This window comes from Cynocephalus volans, chromosome 4 (genome assembly GCF_027409185.1).
Source record: "Cynocephalus volans isolate mCynVol1 chromosome 4, mCynVol1.pri, whole genome shotgun sequence".
NCBI classification, from domain to species: domain Eukaryota; kingdom Metazoa; phylum Chordata; class Mammalia; order Dermoptera; family Cynocephalidae; genus Cynocephalus; species Cynocephalus volans.
In genome coordinates this window covers 86,620,114-86,640,609 of record NC_084463.1, presented here as the reverse complement: position 1 = coordinate 86,640,609, position 20,496 = coordinate 86,620,114, and the positions used below count along the sequence as shown (strand labels likewise).

Genomic DNA, 20,496 nt, shown 5'->3' with positions numbered 1-20,496 from the left:
ACCTCAGGTTCTTTGAATATGCCATGCTGTCTCCACTTCGGAGCCTTTGTGCATGGCATTTCCTCTGCTGGGGAAGCTTACACTCCCACTGTTCTCTTCACCAAACAGACTTCTACTAATCCTTCAGATGTCACTTGAAATGTCACTTCTCCCAGAAAACTTTCCATGACTCTCCCTCATGAGAATAGATAGACCCCTCTGCCATCTTCCCTCATAGCTCTCTAATTTTCTTTTACAGCAACTAAAAAAGTCATTTAATCCAGAAAGAAAGGCTGTAAAATATACAGTTATAAATATTATTAAAAATTACTAAAATTAAAATAATATTTAAATAAACTATATAGCATTCCCATCTCAGCATATGCCTAATAGTTAAAGTTTAGTAAGTACTTACATACTTTGAACTCCTAATTCTAGGTAATAGAATATTGCATTAACTCTGTGTTAGGCCAGACAATAATCTCCCAGGGTAAAATAGGATACTTCCAAATCCTGTAATCTGGAGACACCCAAAGAATGTACCTCTAGAGTAGAGGAACCAGTCTACATGGGTTTGGATATAAGGAACATGGGACGGTTATACATGTGGGCCAAATGAGAGAGTGGCCTATATTGGGAGGAATGAAGAGGTCTATCAATTTAAGGAAATCAACTCTGTGCAGGAAATCAAGAAGACAAAGTACATGTTAGTCATTCCTCTAAGTGGGTTCCGAAGATTATGAAAAATAGTCTTGGGAAAGCAGATGCGAAAACCCTTGGAAAACATGATGGAGACTTTCTAAGTTATTTTGCTGGGAAGTCCGAGAGGGAGGCAAGTATAAGGCAAATTTCTTAATTAAATTGAACATGAGAAGTTCAATTCTGTCTGCAAGTAGATGGAAAAGAATTAGAAAAGGCCACATGTGGTTACAAGTAATGCAGAACCAAGACTCCCCAGGGACAAAAAGCTCTGTGTTAATCTCTTTGTGGCTCTGAAGGGAGAGAGGAAAAAGATTAAGCCTCCTTGTGGAGATCATGTGATGACTTCCTGATCCCAGCTAGAGGCAGCATTTCCATGGAAACTTCTCTTTCTCTTAACCCACACACTGCTCCATCCACCCGCAACTGCAGTTCTGAGTCTCAAAAAAATTATATGAAGGAACCTTGACATTTTTCTGAATAATGCATCAAGCTCCAGCAAAAAGAGAAGAAAGCAGAGCAGGCTGACATTCCAGAATCACCAGGATAGTGACAGCTTTCCCTGGAATGCCTCAGCTCAGGGTACAGACACTGATGATTTCCTCAAAGCTTTCACTTTCTGTCCTTTTCCTTTAAGTGCAGGGGACTATCCAGCTTTAAGTGAGGACAGGATAAAGAAGCAAGCCTCAGAGGGGCAACTTTGATTTGATTACTCTCAGCTTGTCACTCTTCAACTCACAGAAGGGCTCACCTTAGTTCAAACCACTTAGTAAGTCTTCAAAGCCCCTCCAAGAATTGGTCCCAGGTTTAATTTCCTATTATGAGGTGTGTGTGGTGGGGGGTGGCAATCTGAATCAAATGCTCCATCTCAGCAGTTGAAACAGTTTCCACCACCTCACAGCATCTCCTGCCTCAGGTGTTGTCTCCATTCTTATTTGTCTTTCTAACTTATGCCTGCCCTTTGAGGTCTTACTCAAGGGCCACCCCTTTAGTAACACTTGCATACTGTTATCCAAAACTATGCAATCTTTCCAGTATCCTCAGTTCACAAATACATCCCTTCCAATAAAAGTTTGATGTAGTTATTATCTATACTACGCATTTGAAAACTAACATGAGTAGTTAAAATTATAGTTTTAGCCATGCATTTCAATTTCCCTAGCTCATTATACACAGAGGAATAAAACTCCTCAAAGATTAAAATGATCAAAACATATTTATTGAATAAATATATTACTTATTTATTATCTCACTAAGTTGAGAATTCTTTTCCAAGAATTACATTGCAAACAAAATTTGAAATAAATTCCTAATTTCCAGGACTTATGGGTGAAACAGCTAGGTACAGCATTAAAAGAGAGATAGAGATAGAGAGAGAGAGAGAGAGAGATGAGAGGGGGGGAGAGAGAGAGAGAGAGAGAGAGATCTTTGGAATATTAACTACAAAACTGTCCACAATGAAGCAGACTACCCAGCTATCAAAATGACCTGTTCTTAAAAATAGTCAGAAAACGCATCAAGATAACCAAGGGAAAATATCAGAAAGATATTTTTTTCAGATACTCCATATAAATTAAATAAGCTGGAATTTAATCAGATATGAGAAATAATCTCTGGGCTCAGATGAAAATCTCTCTCTGCAAAGTGAGTTCTACAAATGTAGTCTACTTATGGTTTCTGGGAAACAACCACCTTGCACCCACAATCTCTAACATTTTCTGACCTTTTTTAATATGAGAAATTATATTTCTTACACTACTCATTTGGAAATTCAAATCATCATTAATTGTATAGTCAGCTGGGCTTGCTTAGGTCAGGCATTATCACTATTAATCTTATTATTATGATGATCATAAGAATTAAACTATTAATGGTGAATAATGTTTCTCACTTTAACATAGGCCTATCCCACTGTGGGATGCATGCCAACTCCAAAGAAAAGTTAGTCATGTGCTTTTCAGAAGAAGAAAGCTTAAGATAAAGTATTTGATGTTGGACGTGGGAGTGGTGTTATATAGGTCTTAGCCAAAACATGTGATAGTCATTGTAGGGGTATCTGGAAAGAAAAGTCTGTGTCTCTGATTAACCAGCTCAAGCCGACCTTGAGAGAACTAGAGGAAGAATGTTTCTGGCTGTTTTGTACTGCCTACTGTGGAGTTTCCAGACCTCCACTGGCCATTTCCCTCGAGCCTGTATCTCCCCCAAGAACCTGATGGAGAAGGAATGCTGCCCAGCGTGGAAGGGAGATGGGAGTCCCTGTGGCCAGCTTTCAGGAAGGGGTTCCTGTCAGGACATTCTTCTGTCCAATGCACCGCTTGGGCCTCAATTTCCCTTCATGGGAGTAGATGACCGGGAGTCTTGGCCCTCCGTCTTTTATAATAGGACCTGCCAGTGCTTGGGCAACTTCATGGGATTCAACTGTGGAAACTGCAAGTTTGGCCTTTGGGGACCAAACTGCACAGAGAGGCGACTCTTGGTGAGAAGAAACATCTTTGATTTGAGTGTCCCAGAAAAGGACAAATTCTTTGCCTATCTCACTTTAGCAAAGCATACTACCAGTCCAGACTATGTCATCCCCATAGGTACCCTTGGACAAATGAATAATGGAACAACACCCATGTTTAAGGACATCAACATTTATGACCTCTTTGTCTGGATACATTATTATGTGTCAAGGGACACACTGCTCGGGGGGTCTGAAGTCTGGAGAGACATTGATTTTGCCCATGAAGCACCAGGTTTCCTGCCTTGGCATAGACTCTTCTTGTTGCTGTGGGAACAGGAAATCCAGATGCTGACAGGGGATGAGAACTTCACTATTCCGTACTGGGATTGGCGAGATGCAGACAGCTGTGATGTTTGCACAGATGAGTACATGGGAGGTCGCAACACAGCGAATCCTAACCTACTCAGCTCAGCATCCTTCTTCTCCTCTTGGCAGGTAAGATGTGCTGGACATATAATGTCAAAGCAGAAAGGAATCTTAACAATTACTACTGCAGGCAGGTCTTCATAAACTTCCTTCCTGAACTTTCCCACCCAGAGTAGGAAAAGACCCCTGTTAAGAGCTCTCATTGTACTATGCATTTTTCCTTTCTAGCACACTGTAAGATCATAATTAAATAGGTAAATGTGTGATTGTCTAATATCTCCTCTACCAGATTTTGAAGAAGTTCCCACCAGCAAAGAGTACTTGACTCATCATTGTATTCCCCAGCACCTACGAGGGTGCATGGCAAAAGGCAAAGCCCGTAAAGTACTTGTGAATGAATGAATTAGTGCATGTTTAAGTGATTAAATAAATAAATGATCTAGGCCTGTGTTTCTGAATAGTAAAGTTAGTATGCACAATAACATTCATATGGCATAAATATTAAAAGTACAACCCTCCCGCCCCATTCCAGACCCACTGATCAGAATCTTCAGGCGGCCCTGGGAAGGCATAATTTACTAATTGTCTATGGTGATTATTATTATCAGGAAAGTTTGGCAAATACTGATTGGATTAAATTTAATTTTTTCTTAATATATGAGGATCCTGAGACTCAAGTAGGAAAATAATGAAAACAGCTAATATTCATTGAGCATTTAGCCTGTGTGAAGCCCTGTTGTAAGTCTTTTTGTGCATAACTCATTTAGTACTCTTATTAAGCTTTATCCATTTTAATGAAATAGAGATATCAGGTACCTTGCATAAAATCACACAGTTGGTAAGTAGAAAAGATACTATTTGTCCTCAGATAGTCTGGCTTCATGACCACTCCATACTATTTCCAAGGACAAGACTGTTATGATATCTTTAGCCAAAGGATCTGGACCATTCTGTCTCACTTTTTTCATTAGGCTGCAGAAGAAATTAGCTTTCTTCCTAAATTCTTGCAAACTTTAGATACAATATAAGGTATTGCTATTTTGAAACTGAATCCCTATTTCTCCTGTTCTGATCTTTTTAATTCTGAATTAGGGACAAAAAGTAACCAAAGAAATATGTGTTTAATTATTTGTCATTTCAAAACCACACGGATGGAAGAAATGCATTTCTGCCTGTCTTCCAATAATTTCTAATGCAGCACTTTTGACTAGCAATGCTGTATAGAATTAAGCAGAATGTTTGAATGGGATGAGAAGATGCCTTTCAAGTTTTGAAATGTAGATGTCTTTCCCTTCCCAAGTTCACACACCTTGCAAATGGTGCCAACTGAATCTCATTGCGAGGAGGGGGGGAAGACCTCTGTATAATATTTGGTGTCATTAATGTCAGATATCTACCAAAAGTGGTGAGTATATTCGTTCAGGAAAGAGTGGAAAAATGTACTTGAAAAAAAATCTATTTCAATAAGTCTTCAGACCTCCTGCTTTAATCTATAAAGTTCAAAACTCTCTTCTAGCTCTCTTATCTTATCTTCTAGCTCTCTTATCTCTCATCTTCTGTTACTGCTTAAAATATTGCCAATATTGAATGTGGGATTTTCAGTCATTTATAATGCTTTCCTTAACTGTACAGCTTCACTTGACCCAGAAAGGCAAGAGAATTATCGAAATTGCCCCAAAAGTTACATGAACAATAAAACTTAAGAGATAGATACAAATTGATATTTAATTACATGAGGTATATACATATCACCAGATGATGCCCAGAACTATGTTTGTATTTTCTTTTTTTCTAACCATTTATTGATTGTTGAATGGCATTTTTTTCATTTTTTTTCTCTCTCTTTATACTTTTGGTTAATGTTACTTTCTAAAGAAAACATTTTGGGTCTAGTGGGTAAGTACTTGACTGAAATTGTTACAATATTAACCTCAACTTTGTTCTATGATTAAAGGGTTGTGTAGAAACAGGGTTTTAAAGTAAAATTAGGAAATAAAGTGGAGGAAGTCCATTGAAGGAAAACAAGCCAACCTCAATTTAAATGAGGAAGACAAATGAATATTTCATGTCCACCTACTGTGTGTTGTGTAGGGATAATCTGTGGCAGAGGTGACAGTCAAACCAGCTCACCTTGACTGCTTCCATTCCTTTTCTCAAGTTCTCTGGTTACAAAGTCCTTCAGAAATTAAGATCTGTTGCTTATATTGATTTAATTTAGCAGTTCTCCATACCAAAATCACCTAGGGAGCTTTAAAAAATTATGAAAGAAACAAAATCAGTTTCATAGGCTCCACCGTCTAACTTCTTGCCAGAAATTCAGAGTCAAGTGGTCTGCTATGAAGTTCAGGCATCTGTATTTTTAAAACTTCCTTATGTGATTCTAATGTGCAGTCAGCACTGAGAATCTCTAGTTTAATTAATATGGAGATTGCTTTGGTATCTCTTTACTTTCAGTTTGCAAAAACACAGGTTCTATAACAAACACACCATTAATTTGAATGCTTTTGCCTGAATTAAACATTCAAATTAAGAACTAGACTATTTTGTGTGAGATGAGATCAAATAGATTCCACACATAGATTCTGCTCTTTAAGTGAGCTCATTAATAACTTCCAAATTCGTTAAGCCAGTAGGCCCTTTGATACAAAGCCTACTTTTTTTTTTTTTTAATTGGTTTCAGGTATCTTTTCACTTGACACAAAAAAGGAGATTTTAGAGATTTGACAGCAGTTATTAGCTCTGAGCTGAGAGACCTTAAATGGTATCTAGTGTAGTGCCCACATTTTACAAAAGAAGATGAAGTGACCTAACATGGTAGAATGATATGTCCAAAGACACACATCTGAGGACTAAAATCAAGTGGCTCGGACTTCAATGCTATTTAAGTTCACTGTGCTGTGACCTGTTTATAAGGATCTATTTAGACTCAGAAGGGGTAGGAAAAACCCCCCTAATTTATGAATGTATAATTTAACATGTAGTCACTTTTACTCTCTTAAAGTTCATTTGCCCCAGACAACATGGGAAGACACAGTAACATAGTCCTTTTCATTTGTGTCATAATAGAAATATTCTATTAAACCTTTATTGATCCATCTCCTTTACTCAGGTAGAGTTGACACTCTCTCTTTTGGGCCAACATTACTCTTTGTACAGATTAATATCATGACATCTATAATACTTCAGTACATGTAATGGTTTTCAAACCTGTCTGTGTCTCTGAGACTGTCAGCCACTCCAAAGTAGAGACCATTTCTAAATATTTTTCCTATCCACAGAGCCCAGAACTATGATATATGCATAAAACAGGCTTTATAAATACATTCGAAATTGAACAACAAAAAAAGAAGTTGAACTTTTAGAAGTAGAGTGTAGAATCATGGTTACTAGAGTTTGGGAATGGGAAGGGAAAGGGGAAAAGGAAGAAGGTGATTAATGGACACAAATTACAGCAAGACAGGAAAAATCAGGTCTAATGGTGTGCAGTAGTGCTGGGCATCTATAATGAACAATAATTTATTGTATGTTCCCAGATAGCTAGAAGAGGGATCAACTGTTCTCATCACAAAGAAATGATAACGGTTTGAGATGATTAATATGCTAATTACTCTGATTTGATCATCACACATTGTATACATGTATTGTAATATAACTTTGTACTCCATAAATAGGTACAATCAATGTTTCTATTGAAAAATTAATTGCTTTAAAAATAAGTACATTTTTTAAAAAGTAAATATATAAGTCAGAGAAATGTTAGCTCTAGTGCTAACGTAGATAAAAAATTTAAAGTCTGCATGGATGGATTTCTAAGACCTTAGACAATACTTATAGTACTGGATTGCCAATGCCAAAGACACAACAACAAATAAGCAGCCACTTACTCAAAAACTGGGATAAAACATTTTGTGTAGTTCTCTCTGGGCTTCCATATAAGTATAGGTGTGTGTGTGCGTGCAAAAAAAAAAAAGGAGAGCATAATAAAGATCAAGCAAGTTACAACATATCTTAGTGTCATTTAAAGAAGATTAATAGCATTTACCTGGCAGAGTTTCCTATTAAGTAAAATAATATACAAAATATCAAGTAATTAAGGTTAATTTTCTTAGAATGCTTATATTCACAATCTTTTTTGTGTTTATTTCTTTGTTTGTTTATTGCTCAAAGCTTTTAAAATAGAGGCATGTTTGTCATATATTGAAAGAGTGCATTATCTTTGGAGTTGGGTGGTTGCTTAATAACACTTAAGTACAAAATATCTATGCTCAAAGCAATTAGATCCAATGTTTGCAACCAAAAGATAAACTAACCATAAAAAGAGAAGGTAAATCAAGAATAGCTGTCATAAATCAAAATAAAGAGAATAAGCATTTCTTAGATGATAAACATGAGTGAATTGCAGCCAGGAAGTTCACTCATCAGGTGAAAGGCACATCACATGGAAGCAAACAGTGGAAAGAAAAAAAAAGTCACATTTCAGCAGAGTCATGGGTTTTAGGTAACCATGACAACAGCTCAGTGAAATAACAGCTTCTCTTTTTCTTTATGAAAAAGATTCTGTGGAATGTCATATGGTTTCCTTTTTTTTTCTTTTCTTTCTTTCTTTCTTTTTTTTTTTTTTCTCCAGATAAACCTCTAATGCCGTAATAAAATCTTTGCTTCTGATAGCTTGCTTTTAATAGCTGGTAGTTTATTACTGTTTCTTTAAATTTAAGAGAATACTTCCTAGGTTCACCTTTCTCATTAGAACATCTGTTTCTTCTTTCTCTCTCTCTCTTTTGTCTTTGACTTAGGGCACTTGATCTCTCCTCCCACCCCCAGCATACAGTAAAAATTATTTGTGTTGAAATAGAAAAATAGTGAAGTCCTCATCAGAAGTCCTGGGCTCTAATTCTACCTCTGCCGCTTACCAGATGGTATTGGACAAGTTATTCAGAATCTTTGACCTTTGGTTTTTCTCAACTGAAAAAAAAATGTGGTACAATTATCATTTATCTTTGTTCCCTGTGTTAGTAATTGGGCTAACTGGAATAAAAGCAGAATAACATAGTAGAAAGGGTATAATCTTTTAGTCACATAAAGATGGATTTGAGTAGACTTTTGTAGCTTACTTAGCTTAGACCCTAAGTGAGTAAGTTATTTAAATTATTCTGAGAATCCTTTGTCTCTAAAGTTAGAATAACATAGCTTAAAGCATTAATGTGTAGGGATTTTATAAAATCTGTTTGTATAAAATTACTTGCTGAGTATCTGACATATTGTTTGAGTTCCATGTGTGGAAAGTATTGTAATAAAATTTTTAATGATATATTAACGTAGTTATTATAAGAATGAATATTCAGTGTTGTAGGCCCAGAGTTAAAAAAGATTTGATGGCCTGCCCAATAGTCTTGTATTCAATAATAATTATAATAGCTGTCATTATTAAACACTCTACACCTGCCACTATTCTAAGTGCTTTACATGTGTTAGATTATTTGGTTTTTGATTAAAAAATTGTTATAATATCCATCTACAGATGAAAAATCTTGATACTCAGCTTAAGTAACGCCCAAGGTCATGTAGCTAATAATTTATATTGGAAACCATGCTTTTACAACTACAATCTCTATCATCATAATCACAATGCTTATAATTTCTCTTATGCTGCTTCCTATTCTGTATAAAATATAAAGACAATGATTTGGAGTTGTTTCTCAAATTATTTCTGGAACTAGAGTAGATTTTATCCTTATTAATAATACCTCCAGTCATCTTAACATTTAGTCACTTTGCAGTTGGCATTTCAGCAAAAACAGTCCTATTCAAGCTTTCACAATTTACCTGAACCTGCTATAGCAGTCTTTTAGGCAGCAAGATCTTTTGAAAATACTCTGAAAAAGTTTATTTTATTCCTACAGAGAGAAATAAAAATGATTTTATCTATGTATCTGCTGTAGTGTCTAGATAATAAACATTATAAAGGCAACTAACATACTACGTTCAATGGAAAAATTGGGTTATTTTTATTCAACCTTTCCTAAGCCACTAACACTCAGTAATAAATGTAGTACATATAGTTGTGGAATCAAGAGGACTGTGTTTTAGTGCTCTGGTCCTGACTCTAAATATCATGTGACCTTAAGACAAGTCACCCAAGAGTTCTAGTTCTCAATTACTTATAGATGAAAGGATTGGGGAATTTCAGGAAGTATGAGGAAAACTAGAAACTGAAATGTGCTGAGCCAGGAACTATTTGTTGAATAGTTTCTTTTTATTTTTGTATCACAGAGTTGAGGAAATTAAGATTTAGAAAGTCTAAAAAGCATGCTCATTGCTGCATTGCTAGTAAATAAATAAGCCGGAATTGAAGCCCTCATGTACCTGAATCTGGAGCCTAATTCTTTACTACAACAAAATGCTTCAATTCATAAATTGTATCTTAGTGAGCAAAAATTAGAAGCTTCTCCAAGTGTCTCTTCTTGTCTAACAAAACAGCAGCCATACCTGGGGTGGGATGCCCTTTCAATTCTATTTCATGATGATTTAATTTGCATTTACATGCTTTATATTGCAAACTCACTGGGGCAGGAAACCAATAGGATAGTCTTGATTATTTTCAAATGTGATGCAAACAGTTGACCAGAAAGGCTTTTCACCTCCAAAATAATATTCTATGTGTCTTGCCTGTTTTATATAAAACTACTAATCATGACACAGGGCTTTATATCCCCATAACATTTTGTACTTTTTCACACTAAGTCTCAGTTTCCTCATCATTAAAATAAGGATTAAATTATATAAATAGACAGGGTAGTTGTGTGAATTTCAATTTTAAAAAATTGCACAAAGATACCATCTTTATGGCCTGGGACACAGTGGGGACTCAATATATGCTGAAGAATAATGATATATTTTTGGAAATATATTCTAGGGCAGAGGTTGGTACCAATTGGGATTAGGAAAAATGGGTGCTCAATATGTTTGTTGTTTGACATTCTTTGGTTTATATATTTTGTTTATTCACCCAACAAATATTTATTGAGCCTCTACAAAGTGCTAGACACTGTTCTATATTCTGAGAATAAAGGAATAAACAGCAATATAAAGATAAAAGAAACTTTCCTTCACGAAGTTTACATTTTTATAAGGAAGGTGATAATCATTGTTTATAGAGAGAGACTAAAATAAGCAAAGTTTAAGATGGGTAAGGAACAATGATATCTACTGGCTAGACACGAGCCACGTATGGAAGCATGTGCCTGTTGTGAATAGTCAGTGATGGCAGGCTGTGCTGTCCTGCACGTTACCTTTGGCTCAGTATTTATACCTCACTACATACTTAAGTACTCTATTTTATTGAGTCTAAGGCATTGATAATTTTAGGATGAAGCATTAATTTATGTGCCACTGAGAAAAAAAAATAAATCAGCCAATTAAATTATACGACATTTTTAATCACTTAGATTTTTTCGTCCTTATTGAAAGAGCTCTTTTTGACTTATTTAGTCATATATCTTTATCATAGTTTTGTCTTCTGCCTATTTATATATGTGAAACTAAAAGCAAAGTAATTTGGTGAAAAATTTCTAAAACTCTTTTACATTCAGAGTAAGACTCTCTTGAATTACTTTTTAAGTCAGAGTCAACAATGTCTGTTTTCACAAATCATCTGCCTTGGCTTTAGATGATAGATAGGATTAGATACCTGGCCAGGAGTGGGCATGCTTAGCCACGGACAGAGTCATGACATGGAGGAGTGCGCAGTCTGCTTTAGCAGCAGGATCACAAAGGCTGTAAGCAAATGGGGAATGACTGCCAGATTCAAGATATGCTTTGGAGGTAGAATTGATAAGACTGGCTGATGGATCCAATGTGAAAGACACAGGAAAATAAAATGCAAAATAAAACTCACTGGTTTCTGGCTTGACCATAATGATTCTTTGTGAGGGTTTTTTGGTTGTTTGTTTTGTTTTGTTTTTTGGCTTGAGCTGCAGAATGGTTGGTGTGAAAGGAAATACAGGGAGAGAAACAGATTTGTGTTACATGTGAGATATATATGAGACAATGTTGAAATATTAAGTTAGAGATGGATATATACATTTAGAGCTCAGAGAAGTGGTTTCTTACCGGAGATAGGAATTTTAGAGCCCTTATCAACTTAGTTGGCAGATAAGCCATGCAACTGGTTGATACGGCTGTAGGAGAGAATAGACAGAAAAGAAGAGTGCACAGGCCCCAGCCTAGACCGGGGCCAGCTTCATGGGCACATGACCAGTGCAGCTGCACAATGCTCCTGGCTCAGCAGTGGACCACACATTTGAGATTTTGGGATTTGTTGTCTTGGTCTTGAAATTCTTTATAATTTTATCTTTGAATTTGTGTTTTATACGTGAAATCAGAGGTACAATGGAGCATACACTAGCGGCTTTGGGCCTTGGCTCATACGTGATCCTAATTCTGCAGTCCCTCTACATTCTTGGGACAAGTTCTTTGCCTTCCTGGGATAAGTCTTGGCTACCACTCCTCATTCCCTGGCACCAGACTTTTCTAGTCTTCCCCTCCTCACCTCTGCATAGGGCTACTGGTGGGAGGAGGGAGGTCTACATTTCACTGTCACTTTGTCCCTGGTAGGGGCCTTGGTGCTAGCAAGAGGACAGTCGGGGTTGGTGTGGGTCCCACAGTGTTGGTAGAGGGTAAAACAGAGGGCCTCCCTGCCTGGGCTAGCAGTTTCATTGCACAGTGGGCAGGTGATTACACAGGGACCTCTCATCCAGTTTTATGAACTGAATTATGTCCCCCCAAAATGTATATGTTGAAGTCCTGACACCCACAGTGACTATATTTGGAGACAGGGCCTTTAAGGAAGTAATTAAGGATAAACGAGGTCATAAGGGTGGGACCCTATTCCAACAGGACTAGAGGACTGGTGTCTTCATAAGAAAAGAGAGAGACACAAAAGCTTTCTGTGTGTTTGTGTGTGTTTGCGTGTTGTGTGCATACACAGAGGAAAAGCCAAGTGAAGACACACAGAGAAGGTGCCATCTGCAAGCCAAAAAGAAAGGCTTCATCAAATACCAACCCTGCTGGCACCCTGATCTTGGTACCTCATGAACTGTGAGAAAATAGACGTCTATTGTTTAAGCCACACAGTCTGTGGTTTTTTGTTATGGCAGCTCAGGCAGACTAATATACCCACCTACCAAAACACTTCTTAGCATAGAGGTTTCTATCCCTGGAGAATCATCCAATTTCTGTAGATTGAGACAGTGGGCCCATGGAAAAGGGATATTGACTTTCTCTCCCCTAGTCAGGGCCCTACATTTTCATTTTACTGTAGTTTCTTCAAGTTGCATAGCCAGCCCTGCCTAGGCTACTATAACACTTGCAGGTAAGATACGTGAGGCAGAGCCAATAGGACACCAGGAAGTAGTGGACAGAGAGAAAGGCAAACCACAAGGGAAATGTGATCATGGAAGCCAATAGACAGAGGAACGTGTTCTGTAAAAGTGGAAGTGGCCAACTGCACCCAATGCTATGTTAAAATTAGGAATGGCAGAGATCATTAGAATTCGCAATACGGAATCTGAAGTTTTGCTGCAAAGTCCTTCATAGAGAAATTTTAAAAGAAGCCAACTGGAGTGCCTTGATGTGTGAATGAGTAGTAAGGAAATGGAAGTCATTTAAGATAGCTGTTAATATTTGGGTTCTTAATTATGCAGTCCCATGTTCAAATATTAGTTTCTCCAGTTTTATTAACTGTATATGTTTAATGAAGTTGCTTAATTTCTATAGGCCTGCTTTCTCACTTATGAAATGAAAATAACAAAAGATTTCATCTCATAGAATTATTAATTTATTGTTTTTGCATTTTGAACCAAAATTTTAAAATGTCTACTATGTGTCAGGCACTGAAAAATACCATGCAAATACATAGTGAACAAGATAAATACAGCTGTTGTTTTTATGGAGCTTGCAGTCCAGTAGATATGGTTATGAAGATTAAAATATGTACTTCCTCTTGCCTTATATATTAATTCAAAACTTTATTTTAAGAAATATTAGCACTTTAAGTATGGAGCACTTTACATAGCTTAACTTCTAGTGGAGTGAGGCTAGCAAGATGTTTGTGGGTGACACAGTACAACAATATATATAAAAAATAAGTAAATAATGTAATATGTTGGAAGGTGCTAAATGCATGGATAAAGTGAAAGTCAATGGTGTGCAATTAATGTTTAATGACTTGCTCTCAATGGTAGGGGATGATACTGCTTTGCCAATTGCTGAGGTGTAAATACTCTGACAATGTGGATTTCAGTCTAATGATGGGATGTCACTAAACATCTCAATGTTAAGAAGGGTTGCACACAATTGGCTTTTGCTAACTGGTATTAACCAGCTCCAGGACACTGCTAATGAGTGTGGGTGGGGCCGGATATGATGTTAAATAGATGTTTAGTGTAAGCCTCTTTGAGATAATGAAGAGATGACAGAGTTACCTATGCAGGTATCTAGGGGAAGAATGGTTCACCCAGAAGAAACAGCCAGTGCTAGGATATATTGCAGAAGAGTACTTGGTGAGTTCTAGAAAGTACAAGGCCAGTAAAGAAACAGAAAAGAAAAAAAGAAGAGATTAGAAGCAGATAAGGTTTGCATCAGTCAGGATCCCAGCAGAAAATAGATGACACACACAAACCAAGTTATATGAGGACAGTTTATTAACAAAGATTTAATGAAGGTTTATGAAAACCAACAAGAGACAGCATAACATCCTGAGGCTGGCAACGGCTATTATCACCTCTAGGACTGAAGGCTCAAGAGGAGGAAGAGATTCCTGGACCTTGGTGAGGGTGGCTGAGTGGTGAGGGACATGTGACAGAGGCTTTTGGTAGAGGGACACAGCCAACCCAAGTTGACTCAACAGAGAGGGAACTGGGAGAATAGTTAGTCCAAACTCACTCCTCTCTTGTCCTTTAAAATCCTGTGGTGCCTCCATTACCAAACCCCAAAGAGGCCAAACAGCAAGGGAACCAGTTGTTGCAGTCCCTAAGCTTTCCAGAGCACAGGTCTAGGTGAAGATTGGTGAAGGCTGAATCGTGGGACAAAATGAATATACTCAGCACAAGATTAAAGAGGCAACAGGGTGATAGATCATGAAGGATTTGGGGGGCCATTTTAGGACTTTGACTTTTATTCTGGTTAGAATTTGCTCGTTTAATTTGTTACCAGAAAGTACCTAATTTTACTTTTAGCTATCACAGTTGCAATTCACAGGATGGGCCAATATTTTATTCACTCATGGGCTTGTAATCAGTACTGAGTCTGCCCCACATGGATGTTCCAAAGTCATCCTTTAGTTTGGTTTTCCTTTCTATTTTTCTTCCTTTCTTCCCAACAAATACCAAAATTAATCTTCTAAATGATCCTTATATTCAAATCAACAAGTTTCATTTTATACTATTGCAGCTTGACTACCAAATTTACATGCAAGTTGCCAGTGCCCAGTTTGTCCCAGAGTCTTGCTTTCTTTGGCATGGAATATCTACAGGACAAACAAAATCTTGTCATATTAACATGCTTGCTTCTTATGGCATCACGCTGATGTTTATTAGGTTAAAAAGAAATCCATACTAGGAACAGAATGGGAAGGACCCAATATATATAGAAAGTAGACAGTCCTGGTCTGCCACACAACTAAATCATTTATTCCAATGTTTGGCATTTAATAAATGTTTACTTAATATCATTTGCTATTATTTTTCCCAAGACGTTTCCCACAAAGCATTCTCTGTCTGAGGAGTCTGACCTATATTTAAAAGAGCTATGTGTAAAGCTACTTCTCTCTTCCTTTGGTGCTTTGACCAGGCTATAATCATATTTTATGTTAAATGAAAGGCATCTCATATCCAGAGCCAGCCACAAACTAGATTCAGGATTAAGACTCTGTTCTTTGTTCTAAAAACCTGTTTTAAAAACTTTAAATTTTGAGCTTTGCAGGATTAGTTATAGATGTACAAAGTTCAGTAAAGATGGAGTCAGAAAACTAAGGTTGGAGTCGCAAAACTGCTGTTTAATTGGGAAATGCTACTTACCTTCTCTAAGTCTCAGTTTCCCTGTTTGGAAAAGTGAAAAGTATTGCTGTGTGATTTAAATGAAGAAATGCATGTACCATGCTTTCTTAAAATGTTTTCTTATAAAAATGTAAGGAATTATCATTTTTAAGGTGATGATTCTGCAAAATCATGTTGGCTCTAGATAAATTAAAGAGTCAGGGAAATTACTATGCTTTAAAAAATAATTAACCTAGAGTGTTATTCTGCATACCAAAAAATAAATATTAATAATGGGACAATTAATGATAAAAAAGCAAAAAGTGACATCATTCCCAGTCCTGGACATTCTGAACATAATATGGATTAATATTAATAAAGCTACATTTATTGAGTGTTTATTATGAACCATGCTATATGCTATGGGCTTTGTACACACAGAGGTGACTGTCTCTATTGCTATCAACCCTAGACTCAGCACCTGGCACAGTGCTTATCCTATAATAGATGTTTAACAAATATTTGTGAATTAATTTTATCGTCAAATATTCACAATAATTATATGAAGTAGTTATTATTTCCATTTGATAGATAAAGCCTTTTGGACTTTAAGTGGTAGATCTTCTTCAGTGGTAGATGCAAGAATAGAACCTTGTTATAGGTTTTAAATTTCATGGTTTATTTTGCAATATTCAGAAAGCTGCTTCCTTCAACATTTATTTTAAAATATGACTCTTCTAATGATTAGAAACCTAATGATGGAAATCAGGAATTTCAGCCTGGATACCTTCTCCTCTTGAATTAGAGTGGTAAAAATTCTTTTAACACAAAAATGTTTTCTACAGATTGTCTGTAGCCGATTGGAGGAGTACAACACCCGTCAGGCTTTATGCGATGGAACTCCTGAGGGACCGTTACTGCGCAATCCTGGAAACCATGACAAAAACAGAACCCCAAGACTCCCCTCCTCAGCTGATGTGGAATTTTGCCTGAGTTTGACCCAGTATGAATCTGGCTCCATGGATAAATCTGCCAATTTCAGCTTTAGAAATACACTGGAAGGTAATCTTTTATTTTCACTCATTTTTAATGTTTTTTTGTTTGTTTTCTGAATTCATATTTACAATCTCTTATCCAAAATTGTGGGCCCAGAGATGTTTGAGAATTCAGAATTTTCTGAGTTGAATAAGGATATGTGTTGTGTAAACTTATATTGACAAAAAACCTAGCAAATTCTGGGCAGCACATCATAATCTACCACATTAATAATGCTTCAGCAAAATGTATGAAGATAGACACTCACCATGGGAATAGAGACAATCGACAGCCTAATGGGTATCGAAGTCAGGTTTTTCACTAAAAGAATATTGGTGAAAAACAAAATAATTCAATTTTCAGAGCTCTTTGTATTGTGGCATTATAGATATAGGACTATGGACCTATAGTATATTATTCAGTGTTGGGTTTTCTCTAGTTTGGAATGTGCTAGACAATGGGCTCTTTGAGGCAAGTCCATTCTCTGAACTCTAATAAGGACATACCCATGTACCAGGTCAGGCCCTCAGCTCCTTATCCCTCAAGATTTCTGTGCTTCTTCAGAGATTCCTTCTCACAGTCTTTTCTAACTCCTAGTGACTTCTTCTACAAATTTCTTGATCTAGCTTGCATCTTTCCTTCAACATCTGTTCATTCTTCTCTGCTCAGAGCTGACCCTGTCATGAAACCTATCTCATTTCTCTCAATTTTTATTAGGAAAACAAACCCACAAACAAACAAAACAAAACAAAACAGAAAACATTCACTCAAGTCACTAACTTGTGGTAAGGAGGACAACTCAAAATTTAACAGTAGACATCCCACCTCCTAAAAGTCCTTTGGCACCATAGCATGTAGACAATCCTTCCTATCTTTCATAATCTCTTTCTCTTTAACTTTTTTTTCTTTTTGTTGTTTTACACCATAATGTCTGTAGATCTACTGTGCAGAGTAGTTTTACTGTCTGATTCATTTCTCTGTTTCATTCTAAACCATTCATTCTTGCATAAAATGCTTCTGGCCTTATACCTGGAAGCAATTTAAGCAAGGAGAGACCCATTCTAAAGAGGAATTCTGGTGGTAGCTGTTAAAATAGAAATTGTGTTTATCTTCCTACAGTAACATTAATGATTAATGTTTTTAAGTGACCACTATATGCCAGACATTGTAAAACACTTTGTATGGCATTATGACACTTAATTCTTACAACCTTCCTCTGAAGAAGATTGCATTATTATGTCCACTTGAAGAAAAGAAACAAGATCAGGCATATTAAGTAATCTGACTATCATCAATCATTGACTAAGTGATGGAGCTAAATCTGCATGTAATTTGTCAAGTCCAAGGTCCAAATTCTTTCTGTTGCATTCTGATGACCCAGAGTGGATTAAGAGTTTCTTGAAAGTGGACAACATAAATTCTGTCTTTTAGTGCACTGTAAGAAGGTGTTGCATAGTGTCAGGGAGTCTCAGAGCCTATATACAGAGACTGAGATACACAGTTTGACAGACATTAGAGGGATTGGGTGTCCCACTAGACTCTGCCAGGATTAACAGCGGTACTCCAAATGATGACATTAATGATACTGCAAAACAGGGCTTCATCCTTAAGGGAACTGGAGTACTTTGCAGGTTTTTCAGTCACATTGTCAGCCATTATTGACAAAGCATGTACTTTATTATTAAGGAACATGGCTGGTCAAAGAAATAAGACAGAGTAATCTCACTCCTCTGGAACCTCAGTCAAAGAAGAAAATGACTTAAGCAGTGTGAACTCAGCCAGTGGTTTTCAAATAACATTCTAACACACAGATGAGTAGGGAACATCAGATTTATAGCAAATAATTTCCTACTGCTAACAAATTATGTTTGTGAATTATTTTTTTACTAATAATTTATTCTCATTCACACACACTCTAGTATGCTTTCTTGAGGAACAGTGAAAAGCCATAAAATAGCATATTATCTGGCACATGACAGGTGTTCAATAAGTATTTGATAACTGAATATGTAAATAATAGCTTGGATCCTTCAAATTGCATCTACCTCACCTCTTAGCATAACCATGACTATTATATGAAGCCCACGTCATGGTAGGAAAATGTTGGAAACCATTGATCTGAGCTACTAACAAGCAGTTTTCCTGACCAGGGATATATTTTTTTTAATTGTTTCTTTAAACTTTTATTCAGAAATAATTTTAAGATTACAGAAAAGTTGCAAAAATAAAAGATGTGCAAAAGGTATATATATATATATATATATATATATATCCATTACTAAGATTCATTTATTGCTTATGTTTTTTCCTGTTTGCTTCTCTTTCTGTTCCCCCATCTGAGCCATTTGAGGGTAGGTTGCATAGATCGTAACTCTTTACTCCAGAATATTTCAGTGTAAATTTCCTAAGAATAAGAATATTCTCTTACATAACCATAGAACAGTTTGCAACTTCAGTAAATTCTGCATTGACATGTGCTTTTATCTAATCTGCTGTTTATATGTCAGCTTTTTATTAGACCTAATAATATCTTTTATGGTATTTTTCCTATTCAGAATAGGATCCAGTCTAGGGTGAAGTAGCATTTAGTTATCATGGATCTTTGGTCTTCTACAGTCGGAAATATTTCCATATCCTTATTTGTATGTCTTTATGAGATTGACATTTTTGTTTTATTTTATTATTTTTATTTATACATATTTATAAGGTACAGAATTGACTATCAGCATTTGTGTACAGTTGACTATCAGTATATATGTACGTGTACAGTAAGTGAAGACCAAATCAATATTATTAGTATGTTCATCATTACAAATCCTAATTACCTTTTGTGTCCCTTACCCAATTACTTTGTCCCCCTTTCCCATGTCTAGTAATTACAGGCCTATTCTCTCCTTCTGAAAGCTCAATGTTTTATTATGTTCTTTCTTTCTTTGTTTCTTAGATCCCACTTATGGGTGCGGACATGCAGCATTTCTCTTTCTGTGCCTGGCTTATTTCACTTAACATAATTTTCTCCAAGCTCATCCATGTTGCTGTGAGTGGCAGAACTTCATTATCTTTTTTATGGATGAGTAGTATTCCATGGTGTATATATACCACATTTTCCTTATCCAGTCATCATTAGATGGACATTTATGTTTGTTCTGTATTTTGGCTATTGTAAATAGAGACGCAATGATCGTGGGGGTACAGGTATCACTTCTACATGATGATTTCCATTCCTTTGGGTATATTCCCAAAAGTAGGACAGATAGATCATATGGTAGTTCTCTCTGTAGTTGTCTGAGACACCTCCATGTTTTTTCCATAATGGCCATACTCTTTTACAGTCCCACCAACAGTATAGAAGAGTTCCCTTTTCTCCACGTCCTTTACAACATTTGTTTTACTCAGTCTTTTTGATTATAGCCAGTCTAGCTGGGGTGCGATGATATCCAAATGTGGTTTTGATTTGCATTTCCCTGACACTTTGGGAGAATATAGTCCCTCCACCCATTTTTTAATAGCATGTTTCTCATTTTGAGTTTGTGTAATATTTCCTCATGACTGGATTCAGGTATGCATTTTTAGCCAGACTTCTATGTGTCATTTTATGTCTTTCTAAGAGGGTATCACATATGGAGACATATAATGACATCTGTTAACATTGGTGATGATAATTTTGATCACCTAATCTTGATGTGATTCAGTTTCCCACTGTATAATTGCTTTTTCCCCCTTTCCAACTAATAAATTGCCAACATGGAGACATTTTTAAGACTGCAAATAGACTGCCTCTCATCTCAATTTTCACCTACATTCAGCATCCAATGATGGCTACAAATTATGACTTTCCAACTTCAACACTTATTTTACATTTATTACCCAACATTCAGG

At 36.4% G+C, this 20,496-nt stretch overlaps 1 protein-coding gene across 1 annotated transcript in view; it reads left to right on the top strand.

The window, feature by feature from the left end:
* Nucleotides 1-2,800: 2,800 nt before the first annotated feature.
* TYR (tyrosinase) overlaps nt 2,801-20,496 on the top strand; it is a 102,528-nt gene continuing 84,832 nt past the window's right edge. The window contains exons 1-2 of the mRNA XM_063095601.1: nt 2,801-3,619; nt 16,428-16,644. Of these exons, the coding sequence (XP_062951671.1) occupies nt 2,801-3,619; nt 16,428-16,644 (1,036 nt within the window). The remainder of the gene's footprint in view (nt 3,620-16,427; nt 16,645-20,496) is intronic.